This window comes from Rhineura floridana, chromosome 6 (assembly GCF_030035675.1).
Source record: "Rhineura floridana isolate rRhiFlo1 chromosome 6, rRhiFlo1.hap2, whole genome shotgun sequence".
In the NCBI taxonomy this organism is placed as follows: Eukaryota; Metazoa; Chordata; class Lepidosauria; order Squamata; family Rhineuridae; genus Rhineura; species Rhineura floridana.
In genome coordinates this window covers 103,334,831-103,355,077 of record NC_084485.1, presented here as the reverse complement: position 1 = coordinate 103,355,077, position 20,247 = coordinate 103,334,831, and the positions used below count along the sequence as shown (strand labels likewise).

Here is a 20,247-nt window from a genome sequence, read left to right as displayed (position 1 = left end):
TCAATAATAACCAGCTGCTTGTCAAGTGCTTCAGAAGCATTGCAGGAAGTGCTTTGCAAGCCATATGCTTTGTGTCTGGGAAGCGCCAAGCCTGCAAAACACTGCGCAGTGCCACCCAAATGCTTAACAACCAGCTGATTTCAGGCATTTGGGTAACGCTGTTCAATGTGCTTTGTGAACCCTGTGCTTACTGCTTCTCAAGCTCTGAGCGCAGGACTTGCAAAGCTGGTAAGCGCTGTGTACAGGGCTGAGCAAAACACGCAACAATCAGGCTATTTGGTGTTTGGGAAGTGCGACACACAGGGCTGAGCAAGCCCCATGAACTATTATCCCTCACCCCCACAGGCCAACTTTGGTCAATCACTGGATATCATTATGACACGAGATGATTGACAGGTGAATGATCCCACCCACTGCCAAAGTTGGCCCAAGGGGGAGATAAATATCTGGCCTCCCAGGCCAAAAGGTTCCCCACTCCTGCTCTAAAGTATGAATCATACAACTTTGCACTTGCCAATACATAATGAATGAGTGGGTGGTGTAGTATATAACATAGCAACAACAGAGCAAGTAAAAATCTATTTAAGCATATGACTGAAAAGAAGGCTGTAGTACAGAACATTTTATAATGTAAAATGAAGTCAGAGTAGATGCCACTCTGATCTGTTCCAGACAGAGGCTTTTTGAAGGTGTCAGGCATCCTGATTCATCATGCCCAGCACCTAAAATCTAACCCAGTGTAGATTTATGATAGTTTAGAACTACAGTGTGAGGACTAGTGGGTTCAGCACAGGTGGCAACCCCAGAAGAAGCACTGAACGTTCTGCACCATAGTGGGAAGTTTATAGGGGCACTAATGCAAATTCAAAGGCATTTTACTGGCAACGGGGCCAGAGCAACATGGCTCAGCCACAGTCGCTTAGGATGACAATTTAGATGCAAGAGTGTTCCATTAAAACCAGGCTCTCTGTTAGAAGAGCACAGAGAACATTAAATGGAATTCAGTAGTTAATTCCAGCAGCTACTATGCATACCATAAAATATATTCACGCCTCTCAAGTTATAAAGCACTCACTGTTTTACCAAGCTTTGTAAATATCAGAATAAAACTTTACCTGGACTTGCTGACTCAACAGAAGGCTGGAGGAGGGGGGGGAGAAAGAGAGAGAGAGAGATGAAAAAATATTATCAATTAATTGCCACCAATTATTTAGCAATATCTCAGAAATATTCTGGAGTACATTACTTTTACCTTAACATTTAAATCAAACATATGTCTAGACAATGCATAGCATATTTGCCTTTCAAATAGATTATATATTTACATCTAGAGGAAAACACACACTGCTCCACAAGAATGACTGTATGCGATGAAATATGTTTACCCATTGTTAAAATACAAAAAAAGAACTGAAAATACATGCATAATGGGAAAAAGAGCAGTAAGATATCTTTAAGCTGCTCTCATATCTGATATAAGCCAAACACAATGGTTTGTCATCATTTTCTTAGGAACACTTAACAGATGCTATTACAACTTTCTAGTTCTCAAAGTTCCATAAAGCAGAACATATGTATGGATAGCCACCTGAAACACAACTTGGTGAGAGGGTTCACATTTCATATTGTGAGACACTACATGTTCCAAGGTTGAATTTTAAAATAAATTCTGTTGCAGGAATTTTCAAGAGAACTATTAGGCTAGGAATGTTCAGCTCACTGTAAATAATTTATTCATCCCTAGCTGTTATTGGAAATGGCTAAAATATAAGCCACTTGACGTGCAATACCTTTAACAAATACTACTACTGCTTCTATGTATTTAAATGGATCCTCCCCCTTTTATTAAATTAGCTTTTTAAACATTAACATTCAAACACAATCAATACAACAATCATTTGTTAGTTGTCTTCCCAGATGACCCTTCCTCCCCAAAGAGCCGAGAGTGTTGTACAACAGACTATAAAAACAAAAAATATAGATAAGAAATAGCAATCACATACTTTAAAATATCTATAAAAATCATCAAAGCACATCAAAACGGTCTCAGCTGTTAAGTATTAAGACACTAATGAAAAAATCTCCAATCTACTTCTTTGCTGTATCAGCCATATCACCTGTTGATACAATCACTGTCAAAGTTGTGCACAGCCAAACCCTTTCTTTAGTCACAAGACATTGTCAAAAGCTGTGCCCTCTTGCCAGTATCCAATCTGGATAGAAATGATTAGGGAACTGAATGCGTCCATGCTACAATAAGCTTTCAGCAGCCTCAAATGCTTGACAGTGTCTTGGAGGTATGGTTGTTTAATCTTGGATGTCCCAAAGCTTACTATGGTGTGCACACCCCCAGTTGCTATTAATGTCTACATAAATTGGCTATTTTTGGCACATGGGCTTCATAGTGTTGTGTCCAAAACAAGCTCTAGTCAGGATTCAATTATATATGATCTCACAAAGGGCAGTCCCCTGGAGATGTGGGTCTATAATCTGGAATGGCCCCAAGCTTATTGCGGGGTGCACCACTTGATAATGTGATAACTGGTTCTGGTAGGTATTGTTGGTGGGCTCTTGTTGTATACATCACGTGTTTATGAGGAGTCTTGGAAAGGAGGGACATGGGTGATGCCACCCCAGTTCCACTGATCATGGCTAGAGGAAAGTATAGCCATGGGGAGGCGATGAGCTACCATGGAAGACGAGGGCAAGGCTATCTACACCTTGTTTCTCGCTCCCATTCCTCCCATGGATGGGTTCCTGGTCGCTCATCTACTGTGCCCACTGGCCTGTGTGTGTTGTTGTTTAACGCCAGATCAGTACACAATAAAACCACACTCATTGATGATTTGATCATGCATGAGGGTTCCGGTGTATTACTGAGACCTGGGTGGGTGAGCTGGGAGGAACTGATCTGACTCAGCTTTGCTCCTTGGATACTCAGTGCAACATCAGCACAGGCTGCAGGGACAGGGTTGGGGGAACCACTCTGTCTTGGAGCTGGCTGTGAGGGCCTGCACCTCGTGTTGGGCCAAGGAGACAATAAACTCAGGTTGCTACCACCTGCCCTGCTGCCCAGCAGCTTCTCTGACTGAGGTGACAGAGGCTGTCTTAGCTGTGGTCCTGGAGAAGCCCAGAACAATTGTCCTGTATGATTTCAATGTCCATCCCGAGGCTAACTCTAGTGTTCCAACTCAGGACTTCACAGCCTCCATGACAAGCATGGAGCCATCACAAATTGTCACTGGTCTGACACATAGGGCAGGGCACACCCTCGACTTGGTTTTTGCTTCAGATGGAGGAATGAGTAGTCTGGAGACAGGGGGGTGAATGTTACCCCATGATCAAGGTCAGACGACTTCCAGACTTATGGCTCCAATCCTCCCCTGCAGGGGTGATGGACAGATAAGATGGTCCACCCCTGGAAACTAATGGAATTCACTGGACTCCTGAATGCCCTGAGGGAGTTTCCAGTAGATAGAGTATGTGACCCTGCTGAAACCTTTGTCATGCTGTGAAACGAGATATGTCAGACTCCTAACATGGTTGCCCCTGAGTGCCATGTCTGGCATTTTGAAGCCCAGTTTGCACCTTGGTACACCAGAGAACTAAGGGCACTGAAACAGGCTGGACTACAGCTAGAGTACAAGTGGTGAAAAACATGCTGTGAGGCTCATCGGGCACTAGTAAAACATAATAATCATGTCTACTATGTGGTAGTGAGGGCGGCAAAGGAGGCCCACTTCTCTGCCTCCATTGCACCCTCAAATAGCCACCCAGTGGAACCTTTTCACATTGTCAGGGGTCTGTTGACATCAACTCCAAGAAATGGAGTTTTAAACACTTCAGAGGCCCACTGTGAATTGTTTGCACTTTGAGGGTAAAGTTGCTCACCTCCGTAGCAATCTTGATGACCCATCCACATATACTGTACTGTAGTCTGCTGCAACTTCTTGGGATCAGTTTCAGTTGCTGCAGACTGATGACATAGACAAGGTGCTTGAGACAATATGGCCAGCAACATGTCCTCTTGACTTTTGCCCTTCTTGGCTTATTAAAACTTATTGAGGGGGTATGACTGAGTGGATGCAGGATGTGGTCAACATGTCATTGCAGCAGCAAGTGGTCCCAACCGCCTTGAAATAGACGGTGAACCGATCACTCCTGAAAAAGCCCACCTTGGACCAATTGGTTTGTGACAACTACCGCCTCATCACAAACACCTCCTTTTTAGGGAAGGTGATTAAGAGGGTTGTGGCGCAGCAACAGCAAGTACTCTTGAATGAAACAGATTATATTGACACATTCCAATCTCAGTTAAGGCCTGGTTATGAGACTGAATAGGCCTTGGACACCCTGATAAATGACCTTTATTTGGAGAAGGGCAAAGGGAATGCAGCCCTGTTATTCTTACTTGATCTCTTGGCAGCTTTTGATACCATTGACCAAGTTATCTTTCTGAGCCAACTTGGTGAGATAGGTATCAGGGCTGTGGAGTCGGAGTCGTGGACTCGGAAACAATTTTGGGTGGAGTCGGAGTCGGTAGAAATGTACCGACTCCGACTTCAAAATAAATTTTGATTGACAAATTTTTTAAAATATAAATTCAAAATGTCAAAGAAGCTTCCCATGAAGTCAGCTGTAGTTTAGCATTTCACCATAACTCAAGATGGAAAACATTTTCTGTGTCAGTGTATGACACAGGACCCAGATGAAGGCAAATGCTGTGATGCCAAGATCAGCGCATATTCAGGCAGCGATAAAAATGCTCCTACGAGAGCTTCCAATTTAAAAAGACATTTACAGCCCTTTCCAGGGCTGTGGAGTTGGAAGCAATTTTGGGTGGAGTCGGAGTCGGACAGTAGAAAAATAGAGGAGTCGGAGTTGAAGGTTTGGCATACCGACTCCACAGCCCTGATAGGTATCAGGGGCACTGTCCGACAGTGGTTCTGATCCTATCTCCAGGGTCATTTTCAGATAACAGAATTGGGTGATTGTCTTTCAGCCCCCTGGCAGTGTTCCTGTGAGGTGCTGTGGGGTGCCACAGGGTACCACCTTGTCTCTAATGCTGTTTATGAAGCCCTTGGAAGTGGTCATCAGGAGATTTGGGGCAAGGTGTCAGCAGCATGTTGATGATACCCAGCTCTATTTCTCTGTAACATCTGAATTGGGAGAGGCCGTGCAAGACCTGGACCAGTGCCTGGACTCAGTGGTGGGCTGGATGAGGGCCAATAAACTGAGTCTGAACCCTAGCTAGAAGCAGGTGTTGTGGGTTGGTGGTTCCCAAGTTTGGATAATTGGTCAGTTGCCTGCTTTGGATGAAGTCATATTCCCTCTGAAAGAGCAGGTTCGTAGTCTGGGGGTGCTCCTGGATCCATCTTTGTCACTAGAGGCCCAGGTAACTTTGGTGGCTAGGAGTGCCTTTTACCAGCTTTGGCTGGTAAGACAGCTATGGCTGTTCCTGGGCTGGGATAGCCTAACCACTATTGGCCATGCACTGGTAACCTCCAGGCTGGATTACTGTACTGTGCTCTATATGCTGCTGCCATTCAGGTTGGTCTGAAAGCTGCAGCTGGTCAAAAATGCAGCCGTGCAACTGCTCACTGGGGCAGGGCATCGTCACTATGTTACCCCACTGCTGAAAGAATTGCATTAGCTACCCGGCCAAGTTCAAGGTAATGGTTTTGGTGTACAATGCCCTTGTAGCTTGGGACCAGGATACCCCTTATATACCCAGTTGATCGCTGTGCTCTGCAGGTGAGAATCTCCTGCAGATAACATCTTATCAAGAGGTCTGTTCCGCACAACACAAGAAAGCAGACCTTTAATGTTGTTGAATCAACACAATCCCTCCCCTTAAATATTAGACAGGCACCGTTATCTTTTCAGCACCTACTGAAGACCTTCCTCTTTCAACAAGCCTTTTAAGTAGAGATCTTATCCCAGTCTGTGATGGAACTGTTTTCTAAGATGTTTTTAAAGCTTTTTTTAAAAATATGTTTTGTTTTAATATGTTTTAAAATATTTTCTTTTAAAGATGTTTTAGAGTGCTTTTAGTGTTTTTGTTTGCTGTCCTGGGCTTCTACGGCGGGGAAGGATGGGATATAAATTTAATAAAGAATAATTTCTATATTAGTTATTTTATTTATTAAAACATGTTTTTATTTTTAAAAACATGTTTATACTGCTTCCAAGGAAGCTCATTTATTATTTATTGAAAGTATTGCTATACCACACTCATAAAAAATAAAAGACCAGTCTAACAAAATAAAATATGAAAAGCGTTAATTTAATGCCAGATTAAAAGCCATGTGGAACAAAAATGTTTTTCCTGCTCACCTAAAAAGCAATCAAAGATGGGGTCCTTCCTTTACTATTATGGGCATGAGGACACCATATTTGACAGTGTCATGGGCTTTCAATGAGCCACTTCCTGTTCGGTTAGAGCCCAGCCAATCCCTTTCAGAGCCATGAAAGAAGCCTTGACAACCACATCAAACCCTTGAAGACCCCACAATAAGTATGGCCTACAGTAACTGGACCCTCCATGGCGCAGAGCGGTAAGCAGCGGTAACGCAGCCAAAGCTCTGCTCACGGCCGGAGTTCGATTCCAACGGAAGGAGGAAGTCGAATCTCTGGTAAAAGGGGTCGAGGTCCACTCAGCCTTCCATCCATCCATGGTCAGTAAAATGAGTACCCAGCATATGCTGGGGGGTAAAGAAAGGCTGGGGAAGGAACTGGCAATCCCACCCCATATATATGGTCTGCCTAGTAAACGTTGCAAGATGTCACCCTAAGAGTCGGAAACGACTCGCATTATAAGTGCAGGGACACCTTTACCTTTACAGTAACTGGACTGATCATCCCATCCACCCTGTAATAAGGCCAGTCTGACAAATGGTGATGACTAAAACCCGTTTTGAATTGAGATCATAGAATCACAGAATAGTAAGAGTTGGAAGGGACCTATAAGGCCATTAAGTCCAACCCCCTGCTCAATGCAGGAATCCAACTTAAAGGATACCCAACGGGTGGCTGTCCAGCTACTTCTTGAATGCCTCTAGTGTTGGAGAGCCCACCACCTCCCTGGGTAATTGGTTCCATTGTTGTACCACTCTAACAGTTAAGGAAGTTTTTCCCAGATGTTCAGTCAAAATCTGGCTTTCTGCAACTGGAGCCCATTAGTCTGTGTCCTGCACTCTGGGATGATCGAGAAAAGATCCTGGCCCTCCTCTGTGTGGCAACCTTTCAAGTATTTGAGAAGTGCTATCATATCTCCCCTCAGTCTTCTCTTCTCAAGGCTAAACATGATCAGTTCTTTTAGTCTCTCCTTGTAGGGCTTTGTTTCCAGTCCTCTGATCAGCCTCGTTGCCCTCCTCTGAACTCCTTCCAGTTTATCTGCATCCTTCTTAAAGTGTGGTATCCAGAACTGGATACAATACTCAAGATGAGGCCTAACTACTGCCAAACAGAGGGGAACTAGTACTTCACATGGTTTGGAAACTATACTTCTGTTAATGTAGCCTAAAATAGCATTTGCCTTTTTTCCAGCCATGTCACACTGTTGCCTCACATTCAGCTTGTGATCAACAACAATCCCAAGATCCTTCTAGCACGTACATTGCTAAGCCAAGTATCCCCCATCTTAGAAGTGTGCATTTGGTTTCTTTTTCCTAGGTGTAGAACTTTGCACTTACCCCTGTTGGATTTCATTCTGTTGTTTTCAGCCCAATGCTCCAGCCTATCAAGATCCCATTGAATTTTGCTTCTGATTTCCAGGGTTATTATCTATCCCTCCCAATTTTGTATCATCTGCATATTTGATAAGCATTCCCTGCACCTCCTCATCCAAGTCATTAATAAAAATGTTGAAGAGCACTGGGCCTAGGACCAAGCCCTGCAGCACCCCGCTCATTACCTCCTCCCAGTTTGAGAAAGGAACCATTGATAAGCACTCTTTGAGTATGATTCTGCAGCCAACTATGGATTCATCTGGTAGTTGTTCCATCCAGCCCACATTTAGCTAGCTTGCTAATCAGAATATCATAGGGCACTTTGTCAAAAGCTTTACTGAAGTCAAGATATATCCTGGAAAAATGCATTGTGGATGGACATCACACCTTCCAGTAAATTATTGCTTCTGCTAGTCTGATTATTCTCTCTCTCAAAAAAAAATCTTTTCCAGGAATTTTAAAGTTTCCATGTGCTTTGCACAATCTTTGTCTTTATACTGTACATAGCTGTAGTCCATTTCTTATCTATCCTAGATGATAAAAGGATTCCCTATAAAACTGGAGTCTGTCATTCACATTTATAACATAAAAGATGAATGAAAGATTATGTATCTGATGCTACCTACAAAGAAACACACTAAAATGTGTGTGGGGGGAAATTAAGAAGTGCTGTCCTGAAATCTACATTTCTGGCAGGCTTACCATTTGTTTGTGCATGTGTGTGTGTGTATACAATTTGCATAATGCATGGAATTTACATTATGTGATTCATATTATTTAATCCACAGTATTCACATGATTTAATCCTCAGTCAGACTTCTTTGCACAAGTAGTTACCAATGATATGATACTTATGGAAGTCGGATATTTATAATTTGTTTAAACATTAGATGCCGCTTTAAAGTATAATATATTGGCGATCAAAATGATTTTTATTTGAGTTGCTAAATGCACTACCAAATAAGCACATTTTGAGCATTATAGTAATGTGCACACATACTGGTCTCTTTGAGGGGTGTGTGGGGGATTTTTGAGGAATTCAGCAGCCCAACACATCATGTGTGCATGAATGAGTGCGTTTTCATTAACAAAATGAAATCAGATTCACCTGCACACAGAAATTCCTGAAAATCTGGAAAATTTCCAAAATGTTTGGCTGTCAATTACTGATACATTTCTGTTAATTTTGTCACACAGCATTCTGCATCACAGCTAAGATGCAAATCTTATTTCATGATTTGGTGTGGAATGCCTCCATCAAATTAGTAAAATTCATAATAGGCAAAAAACCTTTACCTACAGAATTTACCTATAGCCAACAGATATTTCTAGCAAACTTTAAAAAGCAGTATATCATTTTCTTTTGCTTCTGTTTCTGTGAATATGTGAAGCACAACCACACTTTGCATAATTTACACAAAACAACTCCAAAAACAATTGTGGAATGGGGGCACTGACTATTCTGCAGAATAGTCTCCAATGGACATGAGGAGTGTCCACAAAGATAAAATAGTAGGAGGTGAAGTATATTCTAGCAAATTTCTAAGTGTGCACTATGTTTTTAATTGACCATGCACACCTTTCCTTAAGTGGAGTGGTTTACACATAACAGGCTGAAAACATGCATCTTGGGCAGGCCAAATTTGTTTTTCCCCAACAGCTAGAATCATTGCTTAAGTAGCAACACATTGTAATCACTCTGATTTTACATCAAACTGCAGTTTCAGATGTAACTGTTAATGCTCCAAAAAGAAAAGAAATAGAAAATAACCTCCAGCTTGATACAAAAAAACTGACTTCACCACCATATGACACTGACCAATAAAAAGGCTTTGAAATTAATAAAAATAAATTTGATACAGATTTCTAGGCTGAATGAGAGAAATATAATTTTCTAGGTTAGATTCTCTGTAGAAAAAGTAGCAACACAGAAAAGCAAAGTAAGAACATCAACAAACATACAAAAAATGTAATTCCCCATCTTTGAAGATGCAGTCCTGATTACAGGTGTTACCACCACTCACCATATGCTCAGAGGCACATGTTACTAAATTCTTCCAAGCTACACAGGAAGTGGATTGGACAGTGAAAGACCAACTCAAATTGTGTCTGCAGTTTACAAATTAGTTGGGCAGTACATTATCTCAGAGAGGAGGTCAGGTCTCCTGCTCCCCTGGTGCATTCACTATAGCCACCCAATTTCCCTGCTTTTTAAATTTTGATAGAAATATCTGTTGGCTGCAGGTACGTTCTTAAATGATAAGGCTGTTATGCCTATTAGTGAATTTCTCAGCTTTTTAATCTGGAAGATAAGAAATGGGATACTGTGCAAGTTTGCTGAGAATCGATTGATCATTCGCATGTTTATTGAGTTCAATAACAGATACCCATATAATGGCTGCATGTTTTCCCTGTAGTGCAAGAAGTAGCTGGCAAGGGGGATTTAGATTAGAAAAATGTCTCAAGAGACAGATCACCTCTTCCTGTGGTCTCAGTGCAACTGGGAGGTGGCTATACTTTTATTTTTTTTAATTACCATAAAAGATCCAAATTTTGCATTTCCTACATCCAACACATGTCACGTTTACATCCCAAGCTATCCAGGAGCTGCCTCTTATTAATCTCTACAGAGGTATCGTTATAAATCAGTGGTGGGAACCTTTGGATTTCCACAAGTTGTTGGGAGGCAAATTCCCAAATTCCAGCATGGTTCAATGCTCAGGGATCATGGCAGTTTGTGGTCCACCAACATCTGGAGGGCCGTAAGTTCCTCATCCCTGCAATACATCATCTACCAAGAGCAGGGCATATGGAGGGATTTTTAGCTTCTAGCTCCATTACAAAGATAAGGAATCAAAATGCAGTGATTACAAAGTGCCCCATGATATTCCAATTAGTAAGCTAGCTAAATGTGGGCTGGATGGAACAATTATCAGGTGGATCTACAATTAGCTACAGAATCGTACTCAAAGAGTGCTTATCAATAGTTCCTTCCCAAACTGGGAGGAGGTAACGAGCAGGGTGCTGCAGAGCTTGGTCCTGGACCCAGCACTCTTCAACATTTTTATTAATGACTTGGATGAGGAGGTGCAGGGAATGCTTATCAAATATGCAGATGATACAAAATTGGGGGGTATAACTAATACCATGGAAGACAGAAACAAAATTCAAAGGGATCTTGATAGGCTGGAGCATTGGGCTGATAACAACAGAATGAAATCCAAGAGGGGTAAGTGCAAAGTTCTACACCTAGGAAAAAGAAACCCAATGCACAGTTCTAAGATGGGGGATACTTGGCTCAGCAATGCTACATGCAAGAAGGATCTTAGAATTGTTGCTGATCACAAGCTAAATATGAGGCAACAGTGTGATTTGAATGGAAAAAAGGCAAATGCTATTTTAGGCTGCATTAACAGAAATATAGTTTCCAAATCACGTGAACTACTAGTTCCCCTCTATTCATCTCTGGTTAGGTCTCATCTTGAGTACTGTATCCAGTTCTGGACACCACACTTTAAGAAAGATGCAGATAAACTGGCAGGAGTTCAGAGGAGGGCAACGAGGATGATCAGGGAACTACAAACAGAGAGAGTGAAAGAAGTGAGAGTGTTTAGCCTTGAGAAGAGAAGACTGAGGGGAGATATAATAGCACTTCTCAAATACTTGAAAGGTTACCACACACGGGAAGGCCAGGATCTTTTCTCGATCATCCCAGAGTGCAGGACACAGACTAATGGGCTCCAGCTGCAGGAAGCCAGATTTTGACTGAACATCTGAAAAAACGTCCTTAACTGTTGCCTCATATGGAGGCAACAATGGAACCAATCACCTAGGGAGGTGGTAGGTGCTCCAACACTAGAGGCATTCAAGAAGCAGCTGGACAGCAACCTGTTGGGTATCCCTTAAGCTGGATTCCTGCATTCAGGGGGTTGGACTCGATGGCCTTATAGGCCCCTTCCAAGTCTATTATTCTATGATCTCATAGTTTGCATAGTTCCCATTATTAATTTATATTAATATCAGTGTTCAGACACAGTTGATAGATTGTACATAAAGGATCTCCCATCCACTGAAGGTACAATCTACAAAAGCTACTTCACTACAAGGTACACTTAATTCAGGCAATGACATTTCTCCCCTCCTTTGCACTGCCTCTCAGGGTATACTCAGCTTCATAATAATTTACCTCATCCTCAGGCAAAAAGCAAAAAATATTTTTTCAGGGCAACACAATTATTCAACTCCTTTACAATAGCACAGTCACCCCAACACTTTCAACTTCCCCAATATAGAATTCTTGCTGGATTCAATGCCTTCTTTCACATATAGAGCGACACTGCCACCAATACGTCCTTCCCTGTCCTTCCGATATAGTTTATATCCAGGGATAACCGTATCCCACTGGTTTTCTCCATTCCACCAGGTCTCTGTTATGCTCACTATATCAATGCTCTCCTCTAAGACCAAGCACTCCAGTTCTCCCATCCTGGTTTGGAGGCTCCTAGCATTAGCATACAGACACTTGTAAACAGTGTCTCTCTTCAAGTGTCTTTGCCACTTGTGGTTTGGCCTGTGGTAATTTTGCTCTTCTGAATTTACCTGTGCCCCTGCTCTCACAATGCCTACTTCTAGGCCTACCCCTTTTAAAACTTCATCATTTTTTGGTCTTTATCCCATTGGGGAGGTTTATTCCGAACTGGACCTTCCTCAGCTCCTGTCGGGTTTTCCCCCTCAGTCAGTTTAAAAGCTGCTCTGCCACCTTTTTAATTTTAAGTGTCAGCAGTCTGGTTCCATTCTGGTTCAAGTGGTGCCAGTCCCTTTTGTACAGGCCCGGCTTGTCCCAAAATGTTCCCCAGTGCCTAACAAATCCAAACCCCTCCTCCCTACACCATCGTCTCATCCATGCATTGAGACTACAAAGCTGTGCCTGTCTGGCTGGTCCTGTGCATTTCAGAGAAAGCCACCTTGGAGGTCCTGGCTTTCAGCATCCTACCTAGCAACCTAAATTTTGCTTCCAGGACCTCACGGCTGCATTTCCCCATGTCGTTGGTGCCAACGTGCACCACGACCATTGACTCATCCCCAGCACTGTCTACCAAACTATCTAAATGACAGGCAATATCCGCAACCTTTGCACCAGGCAGGCAAATCACCTTGCGGTCTGCATGCCCATCACACACCCCACTGTCTATGTTCCTAATGATCGAATCACCCACTACAAGGATCCCTCCACCCCCTGGAGATATATCCTCGGCATGAGAGGATAGCTGCTCATCCCCCAAGGAATGGGTCCCTTCTAAGGGATCGTTTCCCTCTTCATTGGCTGGATGCTCTCCTTCCCCGAGACCACCGTTTTCCATGATAGCAGGAGAGCTATCATCCTTGGAGTGGGACACAACTATAATGTCCCTGAAGGCCTCATCCACACACCTCTCTGCCTCTCTCAGCTTTTCCAGGTCAGCCACCTTGGCCTCAAGGAAATCAAGCCATTCCCGGAGAGCGAGGAGCTCATTTCACCGAGAGCACACCCACGACTTCTGTCCAACAGGCAGATAGTCGTACATGCTGCAGGCGGTACAAAACAATGGAAAGCCCCCACACCCCTGCTGGCTTCTTACCTGCATAGTTTTGTTTAAGGTTTATTAAGTTAATGGGTTGGAAACTGCGGTTTAGTTGAGGTCAGGGAACAGATGGGCAGAGTGGGGGGGGCTGGCCTCCTCGCCCTGCTGCCAAACTCACTCTGCTGCTTAACTCGCCTTGACACTTTGTCAGCTGGGGGCTCCCTCTAGCTCGTTAATTAATAAATAAAGTACTCAGAAGCATCACTGGTTTAACTGGGCCAAGTGTGTATAGGATTGTAGCTTCAATTGCACGTGCCCTATTAATTTCAATGAGAAAAAGTCATGAGCGGCAGAGCAATCCAAACCCCCTTTTCACTGGGCAAAAGGGTCTTTCCACCCAACTCTGTCAGCCACTGGCAGGCCACAACTTCTGGAATGGTGTCAGTCTCACAATTGCCATGGAGCTTACCTTGCCACTGACCAAATGTATGGGTGGGCAGAAGTGTCCCTGGTAAGATCCCTAAGCATGCAAGAGGTGCAGATGCAGTGGAGGCCCCACCATTCTGTAAAGCTTCACCAGTCGGGGGGGGGACTCGGATTGCTCCCTAAATTGTTTTGTTGATTTCAATGGGACCTAATTTCAACTAAGGCTGCAATCGAATACATGTCTTCTCAGAAGTAAGCTTCTTTGGGTTCAGTGGGACTTACTCCCAGGTAAATGCAATGGATTGCACCTTAAGTCCGTATCCAACCCAAAGGCAGAAAGTTACAATATCACCGTTTTTTCCTAGTTAGTATGTAAGTATCATAAAAGATTGTTCTGCCCATAAGAACTCATAGAAGTTAACACAATTTTATTTTCATTCTCTTTGTTAGGGAACGTAACTACTTTATGTATTCCATTTTCCCCGAAAGTTATGTGGCATCTGTCCTAGATGCATATAGTGTTTCTGATTGCAATTTAACTCACGTCATGATGTTCTTCTTCTTTTTTAAACAAAGATCCATTTAAAAAAATTGTGTGCACTTAGGTTAAAGTTTTCTACATTATGCCTTGAACAAGGAAGCCATGACCTACAGACTATGTGGAGGCTTCTTTCACTTGGGGATTTTTGTTTACTTCTTGGCTACATTTGTATCCTGTCCTTCCTTGAAGGAACTAAGCAGTGTTTTAGCCTTACAATCATCCTGTTAGGCATATTAGTCTGGGATATGCACTTGACCAAAATTATCCACCAAGCTTCACAGCTGAATGAGGATTAGAGCCTGGGATTTCTAGTTCCCACATCTATATAGCCAATATTTCTGCAATGGCAAGCATAACTTTATAGTCCACATGATTGGGGTTTGGAGGAGAGGAGTGTGTGTGAAGCTCAAGCACACACATCCTAAATGATCTCTAAGGGTATCATTAACATGGTGACTACTTATGATTTCTGAGCACTCGCAAGCAATAAGTTATGTCCCACAAACAAAGCCAGAGCCTCCACACAATACATATTCCACCAAATCCAGTCTTTATCTCTCAAAATATATTAACCTACTATTAAAAAACAGTGGAGAGGAATACAGTAAAAATGTAACTGAAATTCATGCAAAGTTGGCAGAGGAAACAAAGGCACAGTTTAACCACAGTGGCATACATCTATCAGGGTAGGGCTGATTTTTTCACCTTGGAAAATCCAGGCCACATCAAGTTAGTCCACTTCACCTGTAAATTATACCAGTATGACCAATGACCAGGACTTACTATTGACATAGATTGTGTCTGAAATAGGTTTTCTGGAGGCAAGAGCAATCACTCCGTCTAATAGTAAACTCTTGGGCAGACAAAGACAAAATGACATCACTGAAGACAAAATGGTGTCACCGAGAAACACAAGAGGAAGATTCGTATACTCGGGGGAATCCCAAGCTTTTTAGAAGCACAATTTTTTTTTAAAATAAAAGGTGGGCAAAAAAATTTTTTTAAAGAGAAATAACCATGGTCAGTAGTCACAGATCACTTTACTGTTGGTTTGAAATGCAACAGAAATGGGAAATGGTGGAAGAATGGAATATTCTGAAGGATGGCATGTCTGGCTGGCCAGTCAGCCATCTGAACAGGAGCATTTCTAGATTGTGAGGATATAGTGCAATAATACCTCACTATTCATGACGAGCAAGGAATGTTTCTACCTGTTCCACTTTTTAAATTTAATTATTAAATTTATAGCCCACACTTCCTCCCAAAGAGCCCATTACGTCTTCTGTGCTCACACAAATACTCATTTCCAAAGTGCATTAGGAATTGAAAGTATGCTGCTAATAATTTATTAACATATATGAATTATTTTATATTCCTATAATAGCCAGTGCCTTACCACACTAGTATGTAAGTACCGAAGACAAGGTGTACCAAGAAACCACCAAAGTGACTTGAAATACATTAATGGTCAGTGAAGATACGCACACCAGCAAAAAGATTTTGTTTTAAAATGTACAGGGTTTCTATGAACTCTCTTCAGATTATAGTGTATCATAATCCCCTTTTTAATTTGTTTTCTGTAAAAAAAATTGTGATATCAGCACAAATGTCCCAAAAGCACATACCACAATGAACTACCATGAAACCTTGATGACTTTGTAATTATTCTAAAACTATCACGTTACTCAGTCAACAATATAATGTCAACACATATGGCAACAGTATACTGCCAAAACCAAAATGCTGTGGTTACCAGGTTCTATGCCAATTTTGAAAACTTTAACTCACACCCGAGTCTGCTGGAAATTTTCCATTTGAATCTAGCACCTACGTGTAAATTCTCAAGTTACTAATGAATCTTAATATCTACATTTCACCTTTTTGAGCCTCAAATATAGAGCCTGCATGTTCACATACAGGCTTAAGATTTGTGACATATTAGTAACAGAAAGTGAAAGAGCAGTAAGGCCCCACTACACTTCTTATGATAGAAAGTGAAATGCAAGCTAAGCCTATGAAACATATATGAAGTTGTGAATATATCTATGTCAAAAAGATACTTTCATACAAAGTATGAAGTCTGATAGGGCAGGATTAGGGGATGTGCTAGAATTCCACCCTATTTGGATTTGGTACAGAATCTTCTATTAATTTTCTTATTGTCTATAGTTGTGGATGGGATTTTTATGTTGTGATTTTCCATGGCTATTTTCAAAAACTTTTTTTAAAACCCACCTCAAATATAGTATTAAGAATAATTATTTTATCAATATTTCCTTTCAAAATATCAGTATTAATATCAATAGTTTTGGGGAAGAAAAAACATGGTAAAAGCAACAGATAGAAGACAAAGAATGAACTCGAATCGATACTGGTGTGTTAGGTCAGCAGAATGCTTTCAACCTGGCACCAGACAATGGACCCCATTGCTAGGCAGGATACATGTTGGAATGGAATGGAATGCCTTCTCTCAATCAAATCTAGGAGGGAAGCACCATCTCTATACCAAAAAAGTTACATGACAAAGGTTTGCCTTTAAAGTTGACCTTCCTAACTTTGATCTTCGAATAAAGGCGCTTTATTAAAAGCAGCCTTAATAAATCCACCCAAGTGAGTAGCCCACAATATTTCTGAATTTGTCCACCTACCCATATATGCCTATTTGTGGTCTTTTCAGAAGAGGTGCCCCAGCTCTGAAATGCCATCCCCAGGGGGTTTACTTGATCTGGTATTAAATCTGATGGTCTTTTTGACACCAGGTAAAGTTTTTCCCCTGCCCATGTTTAGATCTTATTTATTGCTATGCTTTTTTATATTGTTCCATTTACTAAGTTTTTAAAAATCCTTTTAAACCACTCTAAGAATCCCTACGGGGATTGAAGAGTAGAGCACCAAATACCACAAACAAAAAAATTTAATGGAGAAAATGTTATAAAGCCTGGTCATGAAGAAGTGTTCTTTACTTCAGGACAGAAGGGCCTAGGAAGTAATGCACCATGTGAGGTACAGCAGATGTGTGCCTGTTCTATCCATCATATATCTAAAGGTACATGTGTCTCACCCACACCATGCAGAGGCCAATAGGGATATTGGTCTGATTTACATGATTCCGCTCCCTCAAAAAAGTTGGGGGGGGAGAGATCACATGATATGAATGATGTCACTGTCTCCACAAGGCAGTGGAACACCTATGTCACTTTTTTAGGTCCTTGGTGGGGGCACCATGTAAACTGCATCACTCCCTGGATATGACACCTGAACTGGGCCTAAGTAAACAACTTTTTACATGCCTGTTTTAAGGAGCTTGTTGCTAAACCAAAGAACTTCAAACTTTTGTGTTCTAAAGGACATGCAAATTTCAGCATCATAGACTGCTTCCCATTTTGAGACAAACACACACACACTCCAAACAATTTAATGGTAGTGGGAACCAATTGGAAATAATAATTCAAATCTCTGTTCAGTGGCCTTGGGCAAATGACATTCCTGAGCCTAAGCTTCCACATTACAGCAATGTGAAGCTAACACATTACTCTGAGCTTTTCAGACTGAGAAGGAATACAAACGTAATGATACTGTTGATAATAATACATCATACTGCAGCCTAATTTAGAATTTAGGCTTTTACAATGCAATGCGTCAGACCAATACTAGCCCAACTGCATACTACCTCTCTCTATAGAGGGAACAGGTTTCCCTTTCTAAGAGACATGACTGAAATCTCCTACCATGAAAAGGAAGGAGAGAATTAAAGATCATCTTTTTAAAAAAGTAAAGCTTCCTTGATTCCCCAAGAACATCCCTTCTCGCCTCTACTTTCCCCTTCTATGGAAATAAGGGAGGCGACAATTTGGGTAAATCCTGACAATCCCAAAATTCAGCAGTTTCCCCCCTCTAATGGTAAACAACCTTTTTCCTCCGCCCCAATGAAAGCAGCCGATACTTCCTCCATCACCACCCCTCACTCCCAACTCCCCCCTCCGCATCCATCCACTCAAGTTCCTGAAGGGCCGGTGCGTCCTCACGGACCTCAGGGAACACCAAGTTCCACGCACAACAAGCCAGGCCCGTCTTGGGACCTTCCTCCCACCCCCTGCAACTAACTTGCAGGAAGGGAAAGCACAGAGGTAGGCAGGGGCCGCGCAACAAGTTCCCGGCCGGGCCCCGACTAGACTCCTTTCCTCCGGCCTCCTCCTCCTCCCCCCATCTCTCCCCCTTCCATTCCCTTCGCCGCCGCCCGCGGCTCTCGCTCACCTCCGCCATGTTCGCCTCGTAGCTGGGGCGGGCCGAGCCAGGAGAGGGCAGTCACATCGCCGCCGCGGCGAAGGAGGAGGAAATAGCACGGAAGGGCAGCAGCAGCAGCGGCGGGTCACGGTCTTTGAGGCAGCAGTGGTAGAAGGAGGGAGCGGGGATCCACGGGGGGGGGAGAGGCACAACGTCACCACGCAAACGAGGTGGGCGCGCCCGCGACACCGCCCCTCCTCTTTCTATCTGCGAGCGCGAGCGCCTCAACCAGTCACAAGACTGAAGCGCTCGCTTTCCAGCCTTTCCTCAGCGCCGAGCGTTCGAGAGATTCCTCTTCCCCTCCTAACCGTAGGAACGGTCTGTTCGGGACCCGCAGAGAAGGAGGGGCTGGTGTTCCTACTGCTTCAGTTAGTTTGTCACTTACACGTACTCTCTATTAGCCAAAGCAGAGTTCTTATGGCATCTACGAGGTGACAGAAACTCAGATGTAGCAAGGCTGCAGTCCAGTACGTGTCTACTCAGATGTAAGGTTCATTCAGGTCAATGGGACTTACTCCTGGGTGAGTGTGGATTGCAGCCTACGTGGACGTTACTAAAATGGGAACCTCGTTGCGATTCAAGTTGGCCACACAACCTGGCCAGTGCCAGTGCCTGTCAAAAGATTATGCTCAGCTGCTATGCTTCTTTCTGTTCCACACCTCTTTGTAGATCCCCCCCCCAACACATTTCCCTCCATGCACATAGGAATAGCAGAAAATTTCTTTCCGACCTTACATTTAAAAAATAATGTTATACCAAGTTTTTTGTCATGGAAACGTGAAATACATACACCCAATGATAGGTTCATAGGTGCAAAAGATGCGAAAGGAGAGTCCGGAGTTGTACAACGCACACAATAGGAACATGGAATGTGAGAAGCATGAACCAGGGAAAGTTAGACATTGTCAAGAAAGAAATAGAACGTATCAACATTACAATACTTGGCGTGAGTGAATTAAAATGGACAGGAATGGGACATTTTCGATCAGGCAACTACAAAATATTTTATGCAGGAAATGAGAAATCAAGAAGAAACGGGGTTGCTTTAATAATGAGAAGCGATATAGCAAAAACAAGAACTATAACGCAAGGTCTGAGCGAGTGATCCAAGGGCAAACGGAGAAGAAGAGAAATTGGAGAGATTTTACGCAGAAGTACAGGAAGAAATTGATCACACAGCAAAATAAGATGTGTTGATAATCATAGGGGACTGGAATGCAAAAATAGGGAACAGAGAAGAACTAAGAATTGTTGGGAAATGGGGCTTTAGGAGATAGAAATGAAGCAGGAGAGAAACTTATTGAATTCTGTGTAGCCAATAATTTGTTTCTTGCAAACACATTTTTTGAGCAACTGATGACTGTACACGTGGACATCACCAAATGGTCTATTTAGGAATCAAAATGATTATATCATTGGTAGCAGAAGATCGAGAAGTTCTGTACTTTGTGAAAACAAGACCAGGAGCAGACTGTGGTACAGATCATGAACTAGTCAGATTGAAAATCAGAGTAAAGCTAAAGAACAACAAAGCAAGCATAATGCCAAAATACAATTTAAATAACATCCCAGAAGAATATAAAGATCACATAAGGAACAGATTTGAGGCTTTAAACTTAGTTGACAGAGAACCAGAAGAACTATGGAGTGAAGTCAGAGACATTATCAGTGAAGAATGCAAAAAGACAATACCTCTAGAGAGAAA

General features: G+C 42.5%; 2 protein-coding genes across 5 annotated transcripts in view; one reads left to right on the top strand and one right to left on the bottom strand.

Annotated features, from left to right (window-relative positions):
- MIER1 (MIER1 transcriptional regulator) overlaps positions 1 to 18,602 on the bottom strand; it is a 54,364-nt gene extending 35,762 nt beyond the window's left edge. For all 3 annotated transcript variants that reach the window (XM_061633376.1, XM_061633378.1, XM_061633377.1), the window contains exons 1-2: positions 18,513 to 18,602; positions 1,116 to 1,140 (exon numbers count right to left, since the gene is read on the bottom strand). In XM_061633376.1, coding sequence (XP_061489360.1) covers positions 1,116 to 1,140; positions 18,513 to 18,521 — 34 coding nt within the window. In that variant the 5' untranslated portion in view covers positions 18,522 to 18,602. The remainder of the gene's footprint in view (positions 1 to 1,115; positions 1,141 to 18,512) is intronic.
- DNAI4 (dynein axonemal intermediate chain 4) overlaps positions 18,279 to 20,247 on the top strand; it is a 46,186-nt gene continuing 44,217 nt past the window's right edge. Inside the window, exon 1 of one of the 2 annotated variants that reach the window (XM_061633373.1) lies at positions 18,279 to 18,385. The gene's annotated coding sequence lies outside the window, so the exon portion shown is untranslated. Of the gene's footprint in view, positions 18,386 to 18,977; positions 19,064 to 20,247 lie in introns of those variants that run through there. The other variant, XM_061633372.1, reaches the window with a different exon arrangement.